Source organism: Microtus oregoni, unplaced genomic scaffold (assembly GCF_018167655.1).
Source record: "Microtus oregoni isolate MIOR12 unplaced genomic scaffold, Mior012 000058F_ref0000040, whole genome shotgun sequence".
In the NCBI taxonomy this organism is placed as follows: domain Eukaryota; kingdom Metazoa; phylum Chordata; class Mammalia; order Rodentia; family Cricetidae; genus Microtus; species Microtus oregoni.
The window spans coordinates 1,357,823-1,381,722 of NW_024543834.1; the positions used below are offsets into that span (position 1 = coordinate 1,357,823).

At 47.5% G+C, this 23,900-nt stretch overlaps 1 protein-coding gene across 2 annotated transcripts in view; it reads left to right on the forward strand.

Moving 5' to 3' along the window:
- Positions 1 to 3,547: 3,547 nt before the first annotated feature.
- The window catches only part of LOC121438877 (V-type proton ATPase subunit C 2), a 35,165-nt gene continuing 14,812 nt past the window's right edge, over positions 3,548 to 23,900 (forward strand). For both annotated transcript variants that reach the window (XM_041639369.1, XM_041639368.1), the window contains exons 1-4: positions 3,548 to 3,676; positions 5,560 to 5,627; positions 16,803 to 16,888; positions 23,450 to 23,544. In XM_041639369.1, coding sequence (XP_041495303.1) covers positions 3,548 to 3,676; positions 5,560 to 5,627; positions 16,803 to 16,888; positions 23,450 to 23,544 — 378 coding nt within the window. The remainder of the gene's footprint in view (positions 3,677 to 5,559; positions 5,628 to 16,802; positions 16,889 to 23,449; positions 23,545 to 23,900) is intronic.

Below are 23,900 nucleotides of genomic sequence, written 5' to 3' on the forward strand. Positions count from 1 at the left end.
TCCCTTTAATGGAGCCATTCATCGAACTCCTTTGACTGTCTCCCTTCCCTTGACTTTCAGTGTGATCTGGCCCTGGGTCTATCATATTGGTTTCTCTGGGAAACTAAATGGAACGATTCAAAGTCCAAGACTGAGACCACCAGTGTTCGAGCAGGCTGCTCCTTTCCTAGTCTAAGCCCTCAGCCTCCATGAGCACACAGCGTTTCCTCATCCCTCGGTTTCAGGTGTCCTCCCTCGGGACATGTTGCAAGGACTGACTAACGCCCAGCAGTGTCTCAACACAGTGATGTGCACTGCAGGTGCTGGGAGCTCCAGGGCCACAATGCATCCCAGTGAGATCAGTCACCTTGACCTTAAACCACACGTGTGCCACCTGGACTTCCCACCGCCACACGTCACAGAAAGTCTCAGACCACGTCAAGTTCTCTCCCCAAGGATGGGAAAACATTCGTGTGAGTGGATTAATACGGCTGCTCTGATATAGTAGAGAGAGAGCCCTTTCTTAAGGCAGCGGCAAACACCTTCAACAACCCTCTTAGCATCATCTCTCCCAGAAACCCCTGAAATCATTGCCTGCAGGAAAGGACTGCTCAGCTCCCTCTTTTTGGCCCTAGAAATGAATTATTAGGGGTGTGTGAGTATATTTGTCTTGTTTTTTTTAATTTTATTTATTTATTTTTGATTTTTGAGACAGGGTTTCTCCGTAGCTTTTTAGTTCCTGTCCTGGAACTAGCTCTTGTAGACCAGGCTGGCCTCGAACTCACAGAGATCTGCCTGCCTCTGCCTCCCGAGTGCTGGGATTAAAGGCATGCGCCACCACCGCAAGGCTTGTTTTTATTTTTTAAAGATTTATTTATTTATTATTATTACATACAGACCAGAAGAGGGCATCAGATCTCATTACAGATGGTTGCAAGCCACCATGTGGTTGCTGGGAATTGAACTCAGGACCTCTGGAAGAGCAGCCAATCTCTTAACATCTGAGCTATTTCTCCAGCCCCCTGTTTTTATTTTTTTGACACAGGGCTTTACTATATATCCCTGACTGGTCTGGAACTCACTATGTAGGTCAACCTAGCCTCAAACTCACAGAGGTTTGCTTGCGTCTTCCTCCCCAGTGCTGGGATTAAAGGTGTGTGCCACTATGTCTGACTCTTGCTTTTACATTCATGGGTTAATTCTTGGGGTTTCCCTTTCTAGTTTCAAATATTTTTGTTGATTTATTTATTCATTCATATTCTCTCTCTCTCTCTCTCTCTCTCTCTCTCTCTCTCTCTCTCTGTGTGTGTGTGTGTGTGTGTGTGTGTGTGTGTGTGTGGTGTACTCTCCCAAGGTATTCCTGTAGAGGTCAAAGAACAACTTTTGGGAGTCAATTCTCTCCTTCTACTACGTGGGTTCTGGTATCAAACTCAGGTCATCAGGTTTGGTGGCAAGCATTTCCATCTCATGACTCCACTTTCTGATTTCAGAGAGAATATATACTTAAGCCTTGTAGACCCCACCACCTATCTACCTACCTATCTAATTTCGCTGGGAACTAAAATGAACTTTGGGCTGGGCTAGTAAGAGCTCATTAGTCTCACTAAAATCCTATGCAACTTTTCCCCCATATTTTTTTTTTCCTGTCCTAGGGATGGAACCCAGGGCCTTGCACCTGCTAGGCAAGCAGTCCACTTGAGTTCGATCCCTCAACACAACTCCAACAGCGTTAGATCCCCCTCTGTGTGGGTGATATGAGATGGGTGTTGCCTGGGCAACTTGGAGCAGGCAGGCACCCACGCTCACCGTAGAGGATCCACTCCTCCCTGCAGGTGTGTGTGCGTTTGTGTGTTGAAAAACATCTGTGAACCTGTTGCGCTGCTTTCCGTGGGTTAGCCTGGACTCTCGTGCATAGACCTTGGAAACACCCTGGAGCAGGTGATTTCCCTGGATACCTAGCCAGGCTGCGGTGGGTTGGGAGTAGGAGGTGGAGTCTGCAGCCCAGAGGACCCTCTGGGAATCCCTTCCTGTTGCTGCGTGGCTAAGGTGTCGCTATTAGCGCCATCAGGTAAGGCTCTCAGCTACCCCACAACGCCGTAACTCTGAACTGAGCCCTCGTGCGGAAGAGACGTTGGACACCTCCCCCTCCCCACCCCCCTCCACCCCCTGGTCAACTAGTGCTCTTCTGTACCCTGTCTGTATATATATTCTGCCCCGGAGCTTGCTCTGCGAGTCGCGGGTCCCCAGCAGCGCCACAACAACAGGGACACTAAGGGAGGCGGGCAGCCCGTATGCAAATGTCCGAGGGGCCTAGGATTGCCCCTCCCGCAGGGATAAAAAGCGGGGCGGGGCGCGCACCGGACTATTGAAGCCGCTGCCTCCCGGGAGCCGGCCTGCGCTCCGGCCGTGCCTCCCGCCCCGCGTCCCTGCGTGTCGTCTACAGCCCAGACAATCTCCCGCTGCTCCTGGTAAGGACGCGTGGTCGAGTAGCAACAAGAGTCAGGGGTGGGGAGTGAACTGCTGAGACAGCCAGGGGCGACACGACCTACCACCCTCATGGGGTCTGCACCTCCTTGCGTCCTCGCGGTCCGGGTGTGCACCTTCTCTGTGGGAACGTGGGAAGCCGGCGCCCACGCCGCACTCTCCCCGGCTTAGCAGGTGGCATCTCCCCAGGAGCTGCGTACTAGCCAGTTTGTCCTCAGGCAATATACGGTCAGGTCAGAAAGAACAGCATTTGGTTTGTGCAAGGTTAACAGGGACGCGCAGGGTCTCAGGTTGGTGTGAGGTGGAGGTAGAGAGAAAAGGGCTCCGCGGGGGCTCATGCTATCCAGTGGTGATTCTCCAGTTTTCTTTAGACGTCCCAGGACGGGATGCACCAGGGAGGTGACAGGAGAGGAGAACTCGCCAAGGGGGAAGGTGTGGATGTACACACGTTTGAATGAACAGAACAAATCGAGGCCCCTGCACCCCTATGCAACGTTGAAACTGCTGGTTGTGCCGGCCCAGCAAGCTATCTGGCCCCACAGAGAGCCTTCTTTCTCAGCAGAAAAAAAAAAAAAGACTAGTAAGTCTTTGAAAAGCTCTCTTGAAGTTTGTTTCTACAGCTAATTCCATTCTAAACCAGTTGAGATCTGGGGCTTGACCTGATGTTATACGGTGAAAAATCCCTTGTCTCCCATCTCTAGCCACCCTTTCTGGATTCCATAAAAAAACAGTATGTAAAGATGGAAAGTGTCTTCCCAGAAGGCTCCATGCGCCCGAGCCCGGGGAGTGTAAGCAGACAGTCTGGGATCAATCAGAGCACCTATGGTGGGTGGGCCATGAGGCTTCCCTGTGGGGTGCGGACAGAATGCTTAGGGGGAAGATAGGTGTCCTTAAAGCTGCTGAAAATGCAGAAGAAGGTCAAAGCCCAGGCATGACAAACAGAAAGGCGGCAGGGTCCAGAGAGGATTAATTCTGAGGTAAGGAAGGGTGAAGTAGACATCTGACACATCTCCGCTCCTGTTTCTGTTTGTGTGCATTTGTCTTGGTGCCCGCTGGTAACCGGATAACCAGAAGACTTAGAAACATGTCCGAGTTTTGGCTTATTTCGGCTCCTGGTGATAAGGAAAACTTACAAGCTCTGGAGAGGATGAACCATGTAACCTCAAAGTCCAACCTGTCCCGCAACACCAAGTTTGCCATCCCCGACTTCAAGGTAAGAGCCCCAGAGGAGGGAGAGGGTTATGGATTGGAGGAGGGCGGGGATTTCTGAGCAAGAAGGCGAATTCCTCGGAAACCAAGGAGAGCAGAAGGAGTTAAGTAAGGCACATGTAGGAATGGTAAAGATAAATAAAGATAAACCTGAGCTAGAGGATGAACAGAGGTAGAGGGCAGGGTGTCAATGGGACTTCCTGCCACAGCCCCAGATTAATTGTGGCCTCTTGGGACTTGAAGCCACAGGTAAGCATGAATAGGGCAGGCCACAGCGGATAGAGTGTGGATGGGAAGTGGAAGGGATCCTTGGCAGTGGCTCCTGGAGTGTTCCTGTGTTGTCTGCAGTATCTAAACAGACCCACGGCATAGCTAAAGGTGTAGTTTGGAAGCCCTTCAGCTCTGATGTTTTTCTTGACTAGAGGGAGTCCAGGAAGCCCAGGACTTCTGATTCTGCTGGAGGGGAGAAAGAGGATGCTGTGAGGGTTCAAATGGGGGATTCTGAGAGGGCTCTTGCGGTGGATGGGGAGGTTAGGATGAAACAAACATTAAAATACGAGCGAAACGGGAACAATCTTTTTAAAAAAAATATTTAGTTTATATGAGTGTTTTTGTTTAGATATATGTTTGTTCACCATGTATGTGCCTGAGGCCTATGAAAGACAGAAGAGGCCATTAGAGATCTTGTAACTTAAGCCATGTGAGTGCTGGGAATGGAACCTGGGTCCTCAGAAGAGCAGCCAGGGCTCTCAACTACTGAGTCATCTCTCCAGCCTCCAGGAACGATCGTTTTCAAAAAGATTAGTCAGGCCAGGCATGGTGGCTCACATCCATAATCCCTGTTCTCTGGAGGCAAACTAGAGGACTGCTATAAATTCTAGAACAGCCTGCTCTACAGATGAAGTTGTCAGACCCTTTCTCAGAGAGATGGGGCTGGGAGGAAAGGGAGGGAGGAGGCTTGGGCTATAGTCTGTAGAGTACCTAAGTTTAAGTCCCAACAGCCATGTAAAAAGCTGGGTGTGCCCACCTGTCATCCTGTACTGAGGAGCACACCCTTCCTTCCCATGTCTCTGGAAAGACACCACATTCATTGCTATACTAAGAAACAGACCCTGAGTCTGAAAAGGCCTGCTACAAACTGAGCTGAGGTCAGGTCATCAATAGCCCTTCCTGGGAGAGAGAGATGATTTCAGCTCATTCTGTTGTCATCCTGCCCCAGAAAATGCAATTTTAAAAAATAAGGAAGCAAGTTTGGATCCCTAGCATCTATAACAGGTTTCACTGCCATGCACCTGTCATCCAGAACTGAGCAAGCAGAGACAGGGTCCCTGTAATCTCAGCCCCAGACAAGCCGAGATGAGGTCCCTGGTCACCCAGTCTAGCTGAACTGGTGAGCTCCATTTTTCAGTGACTCTTTCTCAAATAACAAGAGAGAAGGAAATTGAAGAAGACACCCTATGTTGACCTCTGACCTCTACATGTATAAGTATCTGCACAATGAGTATACATAGGACATACACACTGACATGTACATACCACACAGATAATAATAAAGTTAAAAAGAGGTTTTTGTTGTTTTTTGAGACAGGGTTTATCCGTGTAACAGCTTTGGCTTTCCTGGATCTCACTCTGTAGATCAGGGTGGCCTCAAACTCATAGAGATCCACCTGCTCTTCCTCCTGTGTGCTGGGATTAAAGGTGTGCACCACTACTGCCCAGCTAAAGAGATAGTTCTTAATATAGGTGTTTTCCCATAGTTTAGTCTGGATGTTGGCTAAAGACATCCAACTCAAAGAGAAGTGAGTCCCTATGTGACTGTTGAAAGGGACACCTTACACTCCTGGCCAGAAAGAACATGAACTTTAATTCCTTTATGGTCTTTTCTAGGTGGGGACCTTGGATTCCCTTGTTGGTCTCTCTGATGAGTTGGGGAAACTTGATACCTTTGCTGAAAGGTAAAACATTTCTTATTTACTATATACAAGTAAGAATTTGACATTGTTGTCAGTGCACACAGTGCTCTTGCTTTGGCCAAACCAAAGTATGGCCTGTCTAAGTCTGGTCTCAGAAGCCAGAGGAAAAAACCAGTGGGTTCACCTGGGGATGTTGTGTCAACAGTGCTGGGTCCTTTGGGTCCCTCTTTAGTGGGTTTGGTTTTTTTTTTTTTTGAAACAGCTCCTCCTTTCTTCCCTCTTTTCCTTCCTCCCTTCTTCCTTTCCTTTCTTCCTTCCACCCTCTCCTCGCCTCTCCTCTCCTCTCCTCTTCTCTCCTCTCCTCTCCTCTCTTTACCTCTCCTCTCCTCTCTTTACCTCTCCTCTCCTCTCTTTACCTCTCCTCTCCTCTCTTTACCTCTCCTTTCCTCTCCTCTCCTCTCCTCTCCTCTCCTCTCCTCTCCTCTCTTTACCTCTCCTCTCCTCTCCTCTCCTCTCCTCTCCTCTCTTTACCTCTCCTCTCCTCTCCTCTCCTCTCTTCGCCTCTCCTCTCCTCTCCTCTCCTCTCCTCTCCTCTCCTCTCCTCTCCTCTCCTCTTGTTCTGAGTCTCAGTAAGTTGCCTAGGTTGACTTTGAATTGTGTAGCAGCCCTGGCTGTCTTTAAACTTCTTCAGCATGCTACGTGCTAGCCAAGGCACCATGTTTGCCTTCAGTTTGTTTTTTAGTGATGTATATACATAAGAAAAAATTCAATACAAAAACAAGGCCACAGAAGGAAAGTTAGATTTTCTTTGGATCTGTTTGCCTCCTCCCTGTTCCCTCATCGCCTCATTTCCTCTCTCTTGAAGCTTTGTCATCATAACTTTAGCAGGTGAAGCTTCCAGAGGTAGCCGGTGAAAGTACAAGTCAATATGTGTATAGCCTTGTTAGATGCAGGGACTTGTGCCTGTTGCTTGAGTCCACGAGATCAAAACCAGCCTACTCAACATAGCAATATCTTTTCTTGTTGGTTTTTGGTTTTGTTTTTCTAAGACAGGCTTTCTCTATAACATCCCTAGCTGCCTAGAAATCCCTTTGCAGACCAGGCTGGCCTTCAACTCATATGGACTTGCCTGCCTCTGCCTCCCTAGTGTTGGGATTAAAGACATGGGCCACTATGCCCTACTCAACACAGTAAGATTTCTTGCCTATTATCTCAGCCCTTGGGAGGCAGGAACAAAAGGATCCAGAACTCAGGGTCACCTTCTGCATAGCAAGTTTGAGGTCACCTGGGCTACTTGAGGCTGTCTCACAAATAAAACCGTATAGCCTTAGAATAATTCTAGGTAAATAAAATATATTATATATGTATGATAACATACATAGTATATCCTGCTTTTTTCCACTTTGCTTATTAGTATACCTCAGCAAAAGTTTCATGTTAGCTCACAACTGCCGGTTTATTTGGTTTTTCTCTGGGTGTGTTACCTCGAGCAGATTTGCTTGTCTCTTTGTTGTTGGATGCTTATGTTTCCAAGTCTTTAGCTTTTGCCAACAGTGCACTGGTAACTGTTTTTGGTATACACGTAGAAGTAATGAAAGTGGAGATACAGACTCAGAGAGTCTACGCACAGGCCCCGATTGCCCCAGCAGAATTGTTGATCCCATCCATACTCTCACCAAAACGGCCTCAGAACTGGATTTTCGGATCTTTGATCTATCTGTCTTTTGCTCTATGAGGGAGCAATATAGCTATAGCTGGAGGCAATCCTTGTCACTGTAGTTTGCAAAGTTATGACAAGAAATTAGCCATGAAGAGAACCACAAGGTAACAGTGGCCACTGCTCTGCTCTCACGAATGAGTGAAGGGGAGAGACGTCATGCCAGTCTTGAACCTGTGAAAGAAAAGGAGCAGAGTCCCCTGTGTCCACTTCCTTTCGAGGTTGTGCTTTGTGATCCAGAGGCCTGGCCTGCCTTCGATAACTCATCCAGCAGATGATCTATGCAGAAGCAGAGACCCTGAGCACAGCCCCCTGCCCAAGACTGCCTCAGGCTTTCAGTTTTCCCTCTCCAGGCAGGCTGCAGGGTGAGGTTGTGCAGCCCTGTACAGTGGGCTTGGGAAGCATGGGCTGCAGAAACGGCAGCTCTTCAGCCGTTCCTTTTTCTAGACCTCAGCACCATTAACTACCCGTGTGCACACACCTTAGCTCCTTCCTCCCTCACTGAAGCCCAGACAGCACTGAGAACTCTGATGCGGGATGCTTCTGGCTTTGGGGTTATTATTGTTTGTTTGTTTTTTGCATGCTATTTCCTCCTGATAGGAATTCATATTCTGCCCTATACATTTTGATTGCTTGCGTCTCCCCTGGTGGTAATGCAGCACGTGCTTAAGAAACATACAAATGTACATGTGCACATATGCTAGCAGGATGAGGGTCGTCCTTGGGAAACACAGAGGCCGCAAAACCATTTTTAAAAGCACAGACTAGGTGTGGTAAGGGATGAAAGTTTACTGTCTCCGGTTTCCTGGTAGGCATGCATCCCCAGGTATGTTCCTACTGGAGACTAAGGACAGTTGTGTGCTGTGAGCGCCCTCGAATACAGCCTCATTCAAGGCAGGTGTCTCGCCTTAGGAATCTTTCTGTACTAGAGCTTCGGATAAAAGGAAAGTACTCTAGTTATAAATCCTCCGGTCACCCCAATTCTTTGAATAGTACTCAAGTGTTACTAGATAAATACATGCTAGCTGGGCCTGTAAGCCATGCAGCGGGAACCTGTCAGCACTGCCTCTGGCCAGGGGAACAGAGAAGGGACAGTTTTCAAGGTGTATCGTTTCCATATCCTTTTATTATTTATTTACCTGGGCACAAGAGTGTTTTTCCATGCAGCTGCAAGGCTTCTGCTTATGGGAGCTCTGTTTTTAGAAAAGTATTCCTTCGCACTACCTGTGTTAATTTACTCTGTAAATCATTTTTAAATATTTAAGAAACCTATTTATTTTTCCATTAAAAGCCCCCTTCTGAATAGTCAAGTCCTTCACAGATCCTCAGCCTGGTCTGTAGTGCCAGTCGGTATATTGTATTTCACAGGCACGTGGTTCCACACGGCCACTCAGTGTGCCCCCGGGTTCCTCCAGTACCTTGTTGACTGCCACTTGCCCTTGGGTGGCTTTGCCTTTCCCTTGTGGTCCCATGAAGTTGTCTAGGAGGTGACTGATCAGAGATTACATCCATGAGGGTGGCTGTCTGCACAGCAATGCCAGACAGTTCTTATCAGGACACCGTGAATGGATGAGGGCTGGAGTCCTAAAGAGGTCTCCAGGCTTCCCATCTCCCATTGCGTGACCTATAACTTTTAAAGTTTACTTTTACATATAACCTTGTTTCCTTCTTGCTTTGTTTGGGTGCTTTTCTTTTCTTTTTCCAAAAAAGCATATTTAATTGCTTGCTTAGTTTAAAATTTTTATTTATTTATTATTTATTTTTTGTGCATGCACACATAGGTCAAAGGACAACTGTGGGAACTAATTTTTTTCTTTCTACCATGTGAGCCCCAGGGATAAAATTAGTTTGTCTGATTTAACCACCAGCCTCTGCTAATATTCTTATTTGAAATGCCAAAAGCAACGAATTTTTTCTCTGCATGTTTATGCTTTCATAATTTAATGTGTGTTCTTTCAGTGTAATTTAGGTATTCTGCAATTTTTAATCTTTATATGTTTGAAAAGTTAATCTTTAAAAAATGTTATTTCTGCTTTTTTCATTTTTAATTCTTTTGCTGTATTATCAAAGAATGAATCAGGAGCTAGTTCTACCTTTGAGAATTTGAAATTTTCCTTGTGATCTGACCTACTCTTGGTTATTTTTAAAAGATTTGTTTTATTATTAATTTGTGTGTGTGTGTGTGAGCGCGCGCGCGCGCGCAATGCTTAGGAAAGCCAGAAGAGAGTGTCATATTCTCAGGAGCTGGACTTATAGGCAGTTGTGAGGACTTATAGGCAGGGTTGCTAGGAAACAAGCTTGAGTCTTCTGTGAGAACAGTAAGCACCCTTCATTGCTGAGCCATCTCTCCCACCCAACTCTTGTTTATAAGACAGCCTCCATACGTAGCTCAGGCTAGCCTTGAGTTCCCCTAGCCTTACTGATTCAGCCCTCCTGAGTGCTAGGATTGTATAGGTTTGCACCATTGTTTCTTTCTTATGGTGCTAGAATATACATTTCATTCTATTATACTTAACACACTGAATAAGTGGTTATCTTTGTTCTTTTATATATTGCTTTTGTCATTAATGTAACTCTGTGTTTTTGATTATCCTAATACCCCCAGATGGCAATTATTAGTTCTCCTTGGGTTTGATTCTCAGTAACATGCATGCACGCACGCACGCACTTACATGGTCAAATGCCATGGCATATTTAAGCTGTTGGTACACATTGCCAAACTGTCCCTGTGGGGTAGCCAGAGGCCCTTTCTTCATCCCCATCAGAGAGAATGCCCACTTACCAGGCAGAAGGAGGAGGCCGTGTGCTTGTTTTCATGAGTGTTTCTCGGACTCACCGCCAAACTAAACATTTTCAAGTGCCTATTAACCACCTCTAGTTCCGTTTTCATGCTTCGCCTTTCCCCGCATTTGGTCATGCAGTCCCTGGACACCGCGCCAGGGTGCTCTCCCCTAGTGTGTCCTGGATCCTCATTCTGGGGGTACAGGAGCCTGTATCAGGGCACAGTGACTTGGTGGAAAAGTGTCCAAATACAAATGCCTGTTTACTGAACCACTGCTCTCCGGATACTTGGGGGTGCTGAACTCTTGTAGGTCTTCAGGGCAATTCATGACAGTCTTCTGGGACTGTGTTTGGATCTAGCACCCTGCCTTACCCATGTCTCTTCTGGGGGGGAAACCATGGCTAGAGGTGCTTTGGTTTTCTGTTGTTTTTATGTTTTGAGATAAGGTTTCAGGTAGCACAGGTTGGCATCAAATTTGTTAGATAGAGAAGGATGACCTCAAATGCCCAATCTTTCTGCGTCCACCTCCTGAGAGGTTGCTCTGCTGGGCCACAGTGTGGGCTCAAGTTATAGAATGCCAACTTGCGAGAGAGAATTCTGTTGTGCTTGGCAAAGGTAATTTTGTTGAGTGGCTATACACTCTACAGGAGGATTTCTGTAAAGACTTATTCATTCATTCATTCATTCATTCATTCATTTTTGTGCACCTGAATTGAACTTACAGCTTTATGCTTGCTTACTAGACAAATACTGAGTTCTGTCCCCAGATATTTTAAATTTCTTTTGTTTGTTTGTTTGGTTGGTTGGTTGGTTTTTTGAGACAGCATTTCTCTGTAGCTATGGAGCCAGTCCTGGAACTTGCTCTGTAGATCTGGCTGGCTTCGAGCTCACACAGATCCACCTGTCTCTGCCTCCCGAGTGCTGGGATTAAAGGCATGCGCCACCACCGCCTGACTTTTTTTTCAAGACAGGATTTCTCTGTAATAACTCTGGCTGTCCTGGAATTTGTTTCGTAGACCAGGCTGGCTCAAACTTATGGAGATCCACCTGCCTCTGCCTCCCGAGTGCTGGGATTAAGGGTGTGCACCACCAGCACCCGGCACGTTTTTTTGTTTGTTTTTTTTTTTTAAAAAACAAGATCTCAAAAAGTTGTCCAGGTTGCCCTTCAACTCACTTTACCATCTAGGCAGGCCTTGAATTTTCCACCTTTTTTCCTGAGCCTCTTGATTGGCCTGGATTACAGGTACGTCCCTCCAGATTTATCGTCTTTAAACTTCAGTGTCTTCAAAGCTTCCAGTGTGGAAGTTAAAGCATGGTATATCTGGGCCCAGAGCTCCCTGGAGCAGAGAACCTCTAGAAACCTCTAGAAGCCTCATTCAATCTTTGCTTTTTTAAAAAAAAATTATTTATTTATTATAAATATAGTGTTCTGTCTGCATGTTTGCCTGCAGGCCTGAAGAGGGCATCAGATCTCATTATAGATGGTTGTGAGCCACCATGTGGTTGCTAGGGATTGAACTCAGGACCTCTGGAAGAACAGTCAATGTTCTTAACTTCTGAGCCATCTCTCCAGCCCCAATCTTTGTTTTTATATAAAGAAAGTTACTACGGATCTCTGCTTACCTCTTCCTGGTGACTTTGCTTTAGAGTGTATGTTATTGTCCTTTGGCAGAGGCAGGAATAAAGACTGGAGTAAATCACACATCCCACCCTGTGTGAAGCTTCTAGGCTCACTTCTTGGGCTAGGCACTCCCCTGTGTGGTATTTCCCATCTGGGCACATTGGGGGCAGGGGGACACAGGGCAAGTTTGGGCCTTCTGGTTGTCCTCTAGCAGATGGAGACCTGCATCTGTGATGGAGACACGCAGGCTCAGATGAGCTGTGTGGCTCTGGGTAGTCTTCCTCGCTCTGTCGGCCTCAGCACTTAGGCTTTGTCTTGTTTGGTGAGGAGTCAGTCAATACTCAACAGAGTCCCTTTGGAGGACCAAGGAAGGCTTCTGAGGCAGAACTCGTTTCTTCAGTCCTGGAGACGTTCCCTGGGCCCAACCTTGTAACCTGTTTTCTCTCCTCCAGGCATACAGGCAATGTCAGACCAACTCTATTCTGGTTTGCTAAAATTTTCCAATGAGTCAGGAAAGAGGGGGAAACCTGGCTCTGTGTGTGTGTGTGTGTGTGTGTGTGTGTGTGTGTGTGTGTGTGAAGGCTAAAGCACAACCTCAGTCATTGTTCCCCAGGAGCTAGCCACATTTTTTCTTTTGGGACAGGGTCTCTCACCGGGATCCACGTCTCATCAAGCAGCTTGGCTAGCCAGGAAGTCTCAGAGACCTGCCTGTGCCTCCCCAGCACTGATTACAGACATGCACCACCACACTGGTCTATTTTATTTTTAGCATGAGTCTGGGTATCACGCTTAGGCCTTTAGGTTCTTAAGGCAAACACTTGATTAACTGAGTCATGGCCCTAGCCCCAAAGCCTGACTTTTGCAGTGCCGATTTGCCCTGGAGGAGCTTGGAACCTTGCACTTGCCATCCTGAGAGAAGGAGCAGACAAACACTTCCTTCCAGAAGGCTGGAGGACTGGGCTGCAGCTCCTGGGGCAGGCGGGGCCCCAGATGACGACTTGTCTGGCCGGGCTGGTCAGACACCGGGACTCTGTCGTACAATAGCAGGGCGAACTCCCTTGGGGCCACTATGTCTTAAGGCCACTTAGGAAGTATCTGCTCTTTGCTTGGGCCCTGGGAACTGTGACTCAGGTGACTGAGGAATGAGCCTTCCCTTCCAGAGTCATCCAGTAGCTGCAGCCTCTGCCCTCCTACCTAGAGACTGGGCCTTCCAGGGCCTCAGGCCCTGCACGGCAGTTACCAAAGATGGGGATCTGAGTTCTCTCCCACCTGGTGTTCATCTGTACCCCTAGGGCAAGGGTGCCGCAGTTCTATGCTCGGACCCTGGGGGAGCTACTTTTGGGGCCAAGATCTACTTTTTGCATTTTCTTTCTTTCTTTCTTTCTTTCTTTCTTTCTTTCTTCTTTCTGTCTTTTCTTTTTTCTTTTTTTGGGGGGTTTCTAACTTATTAGTAGAATTATTATTCAACAATTAAAATAGACAAATGTCCTGCTACAAATCAGTGGATGTGAAAGATAAAGCACACATGAGACTATTTAAAATAAACCAGAGTCTGAGGTGGTGACAGGTACCTTTAATCCCAGGATTTTGGGGGCAGAAGCAGACAGATCTGAGTTCAAGGCCAGCCTGGTCTACAGAGTGAGTTCTAGGGCAGCCAGGGCTATGCAGAGAAACCCTGTCTGGAAAAACAAAATAAATAAAATAAACTAGGGTCTGGAGAGATGGCTCAGTGGTTAAGAGCACTTGCTGCTCCTCCAGAGGACCCGATTTCAGTTTCACAACCCCAACTGCCTGTATTTCACCTTCAGAGCATCCGACCCCCTCTTCTAGATTCTGTGGGCACCCATACTCTCAAACAGACACATACACCCAAACAGACACAGACACTCAAAAGATAAAATAAATATCAAAAATAAAATTATAGAAATTACAATTACATGCTTATTTTATGTTTTAAAAACAAAACTAACTTTTCCTTTTTCTTTTCAATTTATTTGTATCTTTTTTTAAAAAGCTTTGCAGTTTTGTGTGTTTGTGCATGTGGAGGCTACCGGTCCACCTTCCTCCAGGGCTGTTCATTATTTTGGATTTGATTTTGTTTACACAGGCTGGACAAGGTTGTTCAAGCTTGCAATCACACTTCCAGGGGTGGACCAAAGACTGAAGGACCCTGGCCTTCCTGGCCCAGCAGGCTTGCTGAGTATTTTCACTCTGAAGGGGCTCAGATGGGGAGGCGTAGAACCCCGCAGAAGGATGAGGTGTTGAGGCTTTATTTAGGCAGTCGGCAGACATTGCTGAGCCAGGTGATGTGGTAGCATCTGGGGTCTCACCACCTTCATGTAAATAGGTAGTTATGAATGGGTTATGGTGGCCACAGAAATAGGTCTGACCCACTTGTGTTACTGTGGTGATCTGAATAAAGACAAGGAGCTTTCAACAGCACTGAACCTGCAGTTCTACGCCAGCAGGGACTTGGCTTAGGCTACAGCACTTATTAATGCTTGGGGCACAGTAGTTGCTTAGTTAGTGTATAAAATTTCCTAACCGAGTCAGTGTCCCAGCAGACGACAGGAGGCACACTCATTTTCGGGTAACTGGAAGAGGTCTTGTGACAAAGAAGCCGGAGTTGTGTGGGAATGTAGCAGAGTTTAAGGGACAATGATGGGTTCTGGGTCCTGGGCTGAAACACAAGCCTGAGGCTGCAGGAGCTTAGATCTCTGCCTGAGGGAACCAGACTGGACATTTCGTCTCCCTTTGATCTGTTGAGCTCACCTGGGAGCCAGAGAGTAGAGCGCCCAGAGCAATCAGCCAGAGGCCTGAGCACTTTTCTCTCATGGCAAACGCCTGGGAATACTCCTTGACTCCATAAAGAAGCCTGGGAAACTGTCAGTACCACCCCAGGCTAGTGCACTGCTAATCAAAGAGATACAGGCACACCACACTGGTCGGCTTTTAAACACAAGGCAGGCCACAGTGTCGGTCCAGAACGCAACATGACCCAGTGGCCAAGAGCCTTGTCTTTGAAACCCACTTGCAGACACTTGATAGGGAGCCAATTGTTTAAGTTTCCTCATCTAATAGGTGGGATAATACTCAACTTCCCAGAATCCTTGTGAGGCTAAAACAAGATTTCAGAGAAACTGACACTTATACACTCCTACAGATGAGAGTCGGTTATCAAAGGAGCCCTAAGCACACTTGACCCAAGCGGGAGGTGGACTCTGGAAGAACGCCTAACTGATGTGTTTCCTGTACTTGGATGACAATAGTTGTTCTTTTAAAAATTTTTATTTACATATTTTTTAAAACTTTTTTTATGATTTATTTTTTATTTTATGTGCATTGGTGTTTTGTGTATGTATATCTGTGTGAAGGTGTTGAATTCCCTGGAGGTGGAGGTACAGACAGTTGTGAGTTGCCATGTGGATGCTAGGAACTGAACTCTAGGAGTCTGGAAGAACAGCCAGTGCTCTTAGCCACTGGCAGACCTGGAACTTGCTGTGTAGATTAGACCGGCCTCGAACTGAAGATTCACTTGCCTCTGTCTCCCGGATGCTGGGAGTAAAGGCATGTGCCACTATGCCTAGCCTTACTTAGTTTTGGAACAGGGTTTTGCATATCTCAGGCTGGCCTCGAACTTACTAAGTAGCCAGAGATGACTTTGAACTTCTGATCCTCCTGCTTCCACTGCTGGCATTACATATTCTTTATGGCGCTGCGGATCGAACCAGAGCTTTACCTGCTAGACAAGCCAGACAAGTATTGAGCTGTATCGCTAGCCTGGCTCCTCTCTCTCTCTCTCTCTCTCTCTCTCTCTCTCATCTATCTATCTGTCTATCATCTCTCTATCTGTCTATCTATCATCTATATCTATATCTTTTAAACTGTGCTAGGGATCAAAACCATTGCCTCACATGCTAGGCAAGTGCTGTGGTTGTTCATCTTAAACTATTTCACACTTAGGTCTTTAGGTTCTAGCTGTCAGCCCTGATTACTTTGGCCAAGAAAACATGACTACCTCTTTCCCTTTCTTGCTTTCAACAAACAACAGGGTCTTTCAAGGTGTCCATCTGCCTCAGTTTCTACGGCAGGCCCAAGGTACCATACTGTGCTTTGTTAGTGGGACTGTGCCTGCAATAATGGAGGAACTTGGAGCTAGGGACATAACTCAGTTGGTAGAATGTTTGTCTAGCATATACAAGGCCCTGGGTTCTATCCCCAGCACCACAAACTTGGGCATAGGGGTACATGGCTGCATTCCCAGCATTGGAGAGGCAAAAACAAGAGGATCCGAAGTTTAAGGTCATCATTAGGTATGCAGTGAGTTTGGGGACGTCCTGGAGTACAGGAGGCTTGTATCAGTTGGATGGCGAGAGGGAGAGGGAGGGAGGGAGAGGGAGGGAGGGAGGGAGAGGGAGGGAGGGAGGGAGGGAGGGAGGGAGGGAGAGAGAGAGAGAGAGAGAGAGAAAGGGGGGAGAGAGAGAATGAAAATGAAAGGGAACATATTCCAACCTCCATCTGTAATCTGGTATATGGCTTGAGTTCTTTTAGTGTGTTCACTGGAGGCCCAAGGTTTGGCTTTTCTATAAAATCAATACCAGATTATACTAGAAAGATATCAAGTAGAAATATTTACCCATAGCACAGCCAGCGATCATCTTACTGTCTAAGTTTCTGTCTTGTTTTTTTCCATCTAACATTATAATGCGTGCCTTGTTCCACGGTATTTGGAATTCTTTGTAAACCTTATTTTCAATGGTGGCTAATAATCCTCTGCTGAATCGACCATCTTCAAACAATTCTCTATTGTTGAGCCTGCGGGTTGCTTCCAATTTCTTATTGTCAGCCGCTCTGCAGCAAAGAACATCTTTTTATTCAGAAGGCTTTTCTGTTTTTTTTTTTTTCCTGTTTCCTCAAGATGGTTTCCCAGAAGTGGAATGACTGGTTCAAAGGTTCTTAATGTCTTAAGTCTCTCCTTAGATTGCCAAATTGCTGCCCCCGGTGGCGTCAAGGGCTCCTTTCTCTGCCGGGAGGATGCGTGGGGTGGTCCTGCAGGTAGCTTCTCACTCTCACTGGCTTCCTCTTCTCTACCCAAAGCCTCATAAAGAGAATGGCGCAGAGCGCGGTGGAGGTCATGGAAGACTCCAAGGGCAAAGTCCACGAGAACCTCCTGGCTAACGGAGGTAGGTCCACAGAGGTTTCTTCTCAGGAGCCATTTCCCTCACGATGACCACAACGGGAGCTCTGCATATCCAGTTCTGTTAAGGCTTACTGTCCCATTTCTGGAAAATCTCAGGCATCTCCACCCACTTATCACTTTTTTAAAACCAAACAAGGCGTGAGAAGTGGCTGTATGTAGTGAGAAATGCCTCCAACCGGAGACAGCAGGGCCGCATCAGACACTTCACGCGGAATGTCCCCATTTCAGAGTTTTGGCTTCTCATGCTGATGGACACATATCCAGGTACCCCAGTGCTGCTTGGCTGTTAAATGTGCAGATGCCATTTGGGCTGTATTACTAAATGTGTAGCAAAAACATAGAGACTTTGAAACCCAGGTATGGAGGCACACATCTGTAATCCTACACTAGGAAAGTGGAGGCAGGAAGGACATCCTGAGATACTGAGGAAGTTCAGGGCCAGCCTGGGCTATCTAAGACTGTCTCAATATATATATAAAAGCAAAACATGGGCATGAAACAACACTTGGATATTTTGAAAACTCTAGAATTAAACATTGACATATCTGTAGAGAGAATTAACCTTGAGTCTCTACATGTCTATTGAAAACGAGAGCATACACATTTACACTTAGATCATTTGAGATAAGCAGCACATATATGAACACACACATGCTACCTGGAAGTGTTAAAAGTCTTCTACTGGTTTAAATTGGCAAATGAGAATATCCACTCTCCCCATTCTGAACCGGATCCGCATGTCTTTGTGGTTTAATAACCCTGTCTTATATTATGTTTCAGGTCTGAAGGAAAAGATGAAGTGTTTAAAGAGTAGGTTGTGTCTTGTTTGCCGTGCACATGCTCAGTGTGCTGCTGCATGTCCCTGGGAGGGTGGGGCCTCAGGCTGGTCATAGGGTACAGTGCTCAGGCCTTAACAGTTTCTCAAGCAACCTACCTTAGAGCTTGGTCACCGTACCCAGATGATGCAGTTCACAGTTATTTCATTCCTGTCTCCCTCCTGTCCTCTCTGCTTATTACCTGGAAACAGGACTGCATCAACTCTGGGGGCTTGGGGTGAACTTCAGCATCTTTTTGCTTGCTATCTGCATGATCTTGAAGCCTGTCTGCTGTCCCACCTGCTCTGTAAGGATGTCTGCTCAGTCAGACCTTGTTTCATGTGGTTCATGGGGATCATGGGTCTTCTAGAACAGGCCACTCCTGGAGTGGGTGTTAGAACCGCTGGCTTGGCATTTTCTCTCATCTACTGTAGCAGGCAGAATGCAAAACAAGTAATACTATTTAATTTTATTTTTTGAGATGATGTCATGTGGTCAAGGCTCACTGTGTATCTCAAGGTGACTTTGAACTTCTGACCATCTTGCTTTCAGTTCCCAAGTGCTGGGATGACAGATGTGTATTACCACACCTGGTTTATGGTTTATTTAAGCATACACTAAAATTCTGATTAAAATGCTCACTGCGTTCCAGGACTGGGGATACGGCTCATTGGCAGTGTTTGCCCAGCAAAGTGCTGGACCCTGGATTCAGCCCTAACACCGCACCAAACCAAACAAACCACGATAAGCAAACAAACCTGTCCACTTAGCTTTCAACTCAAAGTTGATGCCACTTAAATGTATGTGTCGTTCGCTGTGGGATCCACCCCTGCCGGGTGCACCATCTCTAGGAGAGAGCACACTAAGGGACAAGGAAACTTGGTCTTTGTTGCTTGTTTAGCATGTGCCGTCATCTCCTGGCTTCCTGCAAGGCCTCTGCAGGTTCATCCCAGTTACTTCCAAGGTCATTTCTGAGCATGCTCTGTGAAACAACCCTTCCAAAGGCCTGACAGCATGGTGAGGCAGTGCCTACAGTAGCAGCCCAACCTTAAGTCCACACCTTTGCATTGAGACCTCCCAGAAAGCCCAGTGACTTTAACTCACTTTCCCAGAAGACTTTCTTCTGCAGGATACTCTCAGACTAGGGATAGAATTTCCTAAAGCTCTTTTGTTCTGTGCATGGGATTTTAATCCCGTCTCCTTCAAGAGAATTTAGGGCATTGGCATCATGAAGTCTTGAAGGGGTTAGACCTGGCCATGCCATGCACTGTCCATCTTGACCTTGCTTTTCTCACTTGCAAATAGACTTAGTAACAGTCTCAGTCTAGGTTCTTAGCTTTGCTGGGTGCCTTTTGCTTTTGTTTGTCTTTGCCACCAGCTGTGATGGAGCATGCTAAGACCCATGTGAGTCCAGCAGAAGCAGAGCAGACACACACGTGTCTGGCTCAGGCTGTGGAAGACCTGTCCGGCTAGCCAGGCATTGGGCTGCCTGCCTGTGCAGTTATAATCTTGTATGCTGGCAAGGCCTTGGCTTGGTTTTTCAGATGATGTCATTGTTGCTCAAGAGACAGCCGCCTGTGGGGAGTGTGTTTGGAGAGAGCAGGAAGGCTGGGGTGGCGGAGGCCACTCTGGAGTAATATTCCTGCCTACGGTATAGACAGGAAGGACTTTCAGGTTGTGATCTGGAGCAAAGGTTAGTGTCCAGAACTAGCACTGAAGTGGGAGACAGGAGAGAGGAACAAGGGGGAAGAGGGCATAGGTACCAACCCAGAGGCCCACTGAGCTCCTGCGGGAGACCATTGTCAGCCTCCTGGTGCCTCTGGGAGCTCAGGGCTGGTGGGAGAGAGACCCACAGTGCCCTGCACCCTGCAGCAGAACCTTCCCTCCTAATAGAGAAATCCATGGGGGCTTTGGGTTTGGTGGCAAGGCATGAAGAGCAGAGCTTTCTCTGAAGTGTGTCTCCGCTGTATGTACATTGCCCTGGCTGCATTAGCTGTGCTGAGTGTGGCTGTCAGTGTCTTGAGCCTTCTGTGGAATGCTTGGTTCTATCAGGTCCTGTGGTGGGCTCTGGAGACAAGGGTGTTGCGGGAGGTCAGCTAGAGCAGCCTCGACTGATCAGAGAGGCTGGGAGAGCAGTTGAGCACTCCATGGGCTGGGTGGGAGGACTCCAGGATGCTGCAGGTGATACAGAGGGTGGAGAGGGAGTGCCCCTGACAACACATCACCCTGACATCTGTCCTGGCGGGCTGCTAGTTCCTCACCTTCAGGAAAGACTTGAGGTCATCAGTGGGCGTTCTTTCTCTTGCCAGTGCTCTCCCAACAGTTAGCATTGCTGTCTCTTGAAAGGCCTCATGTGACCTTTGTTTAGCTTTTGGGTCATGGGAATGACAAAGCTTTTCCTAATGCCAAAACCTATGCTAATATCTGTCAGTCTGATTGGACAAGGAGGCTTCCACAACACTCTCTGTATGGCCCAGGCTGGCCTAGAACCCACTATGTAGTTCATGCTAGGGTCAAATTCAAGGCGAGCTTCCTGCTTTGACCCCCCGAGTGTTGAGATTATGGTTGTGCACCACAACACCTGACCAGGTGTTTCAGGTTGTAATGAGGACTCTGCCCGGTTATGGGCAGCAATAGTTTGTGTCATCAGATAGTCTTTCCTTGGCAGTTTATGGGGTGGCAGTGAGCATGGGCAGAGTGATCTGATGTCCCATTTTCTTTTTCTTTCTTTCTTTCTTTCTTTCTTTCTTTCTTTCTTTCTCTCTTTATTATGTATACAATATTCTGTCTGTGTATATGTCTGCAGGCCAGAAGAGGGCACCAGACCTCATTACAGATGGTTGTGAGCCACCATGTGGTTGCTGGGAATTGAACTCAGGACCTTTGGAAGAGCAGGCAATGCTCTTAACCTCTGAGCCATCTCTCCAGCCCCTGATGTCCCATTTTCAAGAGCCCAGATCTCACCAGGTGTCCTACCCCCAGCATTTTAGAGATTCTCTTGTCACAGGCTGAGGTGCTGTGGCCAATGTTCAACAGAGGTTTGTTTTTTTTTTTTTTGTTTTTTTTTTTTTTTTTTTGCAAGTCTCTGCCAAGTCTATCCACTCTGGAATAAAATCAAGAGGGTAAATTTTATAAAGGGGCTGGTGAAGGGGCAAGCCTCCTTCCTCCTACAACATAGCTAGATCCTGATAGCTGGGCACAATGGGGACAGGGACCAAGGACCTTCCTTTGTGATGGGCAGGGCGTTGGGTGCTCTGTGTCATTTCTTCCTGCCGTGATGGAGCTTACATAACTTACTCTGTGCTGGGGCTTCCTCCTGGAGATATTGACATCCCTTAATAGGGCTGAAGAGTAAATCAGATGGGATGACTCACATCTCCCAGCCCAAGGTAAGCCGCGAGCGAGTCCACATCACCACTGTTATTTTAAGGCATTCCTGCCTGCTAAGTAGTAGGGCCACTTCCCTCTTGAATCCCCTTTGGTTTCCATCTTTTTCTTGGGGAGTAGTGCATCTATCCATCAAAGTTGCTCTTGCCTCATCCTGAGTTCATCCTCTCTGCCCTGTCCCTTCCTCTGCTCCCTGGGCTGTCCTTCCCTCCACTTAGCTACCCAGCCTAGGAATCTGGGTGTCACTTTACTTCATGCCTTGTGTGTCACTGTCCCTGCATCCTGCTGAGTGGGTCCCCTCCTTTCTGCTCCCAGAGCTTCTTGTCTTTCCCCTCTCCCTTATCCTCATTGACTTCTGTCCACTCCCAACATGGACTCCTGCACTGTTTCTCCATGACCAGTTCCAAGCACGGAGGTACAGATGTGACCTCACCTAGTCTCCTAGTTCCTGGACTGCCTAGCTCCTGCCCACCTCCCTGCTCCATCAGCTTCATCTAGACGCCTAACATCCTCCCCCAATGTAGCCACCAGTCCTTCTGACATTCGATACAGGGAAGATGGCTTGACTTTAGGAGTTCAAGGCCAGCCTGGGCCACACAAAGAGATCCCCATCTTAAAAGGAATGAAAGCTGGGCAGTGGTGACCCACTCATTAATCCCAGCACTCAGGAGACAGAGGTCTACAAAGTGAGTTCCAGGACAGCTAGGGCTGTTACACAGAGAAACCCTGTCTTGAGAAAAAAAAAGTGGGATGAATGAAGGAGAAATAACATGCTCCTATGGTGTTCTCTGGAAATGTAGGGCATAAATGTAATTAAGCCTTTAATCTCACCATTTGAGAGGCAGAGGCAGATGGATCTCTGTGAGCTTGAATACAGCCTGGTCTACATAGTGAATCCCAGCCTAACTAACACTGTCTCAAAACAAAACAAGCAAGCCCTCAAGAGGTGAGAGGCCTGACCACTCTCAGGTAGGAACGCAGACTCAGTTCCTCTCTTGTGTGGGACCCAGGACTTAAGCCAGTGTCCTGGTTTCTTTTGAGATAATTTAAAAAATGATAAAAAGCACCTTTAAGAGAGAAAGGGTTTGTTTTGCTGACAATTAAAGGTCACAGTGCATCCCTGAAGGAAAGTCAAGGCTGGCACTTGGAGCGACTCGGCATATCCACAGTCAAGAGTAGAGAGAAAGCAATGCATGTATGCTTCTTATGCTCAATTCCCTCTCCACACCTACCCTGTCTGGGACCCTGGCTGAGGAAATGGTGCCACCTAGAGTAGGCTGGGTCTTCCCACATCAACTGCTTAACCAAGGGGATCTAGAGACACACCCACAGTCCATCCTTGAGTCTCTTCCCAGGTGACTCCAGATCGTGTTAAAAATTAAAACTAAGTATCACAGCTGAGCGCGGTGGCGCACACCTTTAATCCTACCACTGGAAAGCAGAGATAGGCAAATCTCTGAGACCAGCCTGGTTTACATAGTGAGTTCCTGGACAGCCAGAGACACACAGTGAGACCCTGTCTCAGACAACAACCATACAAAAACAAAACTAAACAAACAAACAAAAAAACACCCTAAATGTCCCAATCAGCAAGGCTCTTTGGACTAAAATGTGTCAGTGCAATTGAACCACCTTCAGTTCCTCCCACTCTTCTGCTGCACAGCTGGCTAGGCTAGGCAGGAACACCCTTCTTTGCCGTGGAATTTGTTTGGTTTTGATGAAAACACTGGTGTATTCTGCACACTCTAGACTTCAAATGGGCACACACCGAATGATGCCCATAGCTCCAGGTGGGAAAGCCAGTGACAAGCAGGTTCCATGGTGTAGCTGAGCTGTGCCATGTCCTCCCTAAAGTGGACGATGTGGTTAACATCACCTGGCTCCTGTTGGGGACTCAAGAAGCAGGTGGGACCTGTGAAAGGTCATGGCTCAGTGGTTGGGAGCCTGGTTTGATGCGTTCTGCTGTGCCTTCTGGATGTCTTGAAACAGACTGGTGAACTAGCTGGGGAGGGTAGGCCAAGCAACCACTGAAGGTGACGAAGTCACCAATGGCCACAGAATGTCACCTTCTTGGTTTCAACCTCCAGGAAGAGCAGGCTTCGTAGCAAACTCTAGGTGGAAGCTGCCGAAGGAGAGCTTGGTGCTCGGCTTTGAAGTGTACAATGGCAGGTGTACAATGAGGCCTCCTGCTGGCTCTGAACTACTCCCGCATGGAGCATATACACTCGGGAGCCCATGCCTATTCTTCAACTGTTGCCTGACTGCTTCTTTGGTGTGAGCACCAAGCTCAGTTTGTCTCCCTTGGCTTGGTTATGGATTCAAGCTAGCCTTTGCTCTTCCAGTTGACTTGACATCCTTTGTGACGCACTTCGAGTGGGACATGGCCAAATACCCTGCCAAGCAGCCACTGATGAACGTGGTGGACACACTGGCCAAGGTGAGGAGAGTCTGCTTGGAAACCTCTGACCGTCTGAGAGGACATACATGGGGCTGGGACGCCGACAAGGTAGAAGGCCACAGGCTGGGATGTTAGCTCTGTGAGTGACCCAGGGAAGGTCCCTCTTACCATGCCCTGGGTAAGGTTAGAACTCGGAGAGACGTGTGTGCACTTGTCTCCTGTCTCTGCCACCCAGAGGACTGCTTGTAATCTCACAGGAGAGTCCCCTGAATGGGCCTGAGGCACCTGTGTTCTGACCCCAGGCCCCAATTCATTTCACTCCCCTACTGTGACTCAAAACCTGTGATGCAATGTCTTAGTCTTGCCCTCCCTCACCATGCACTTGAGGACCCAGT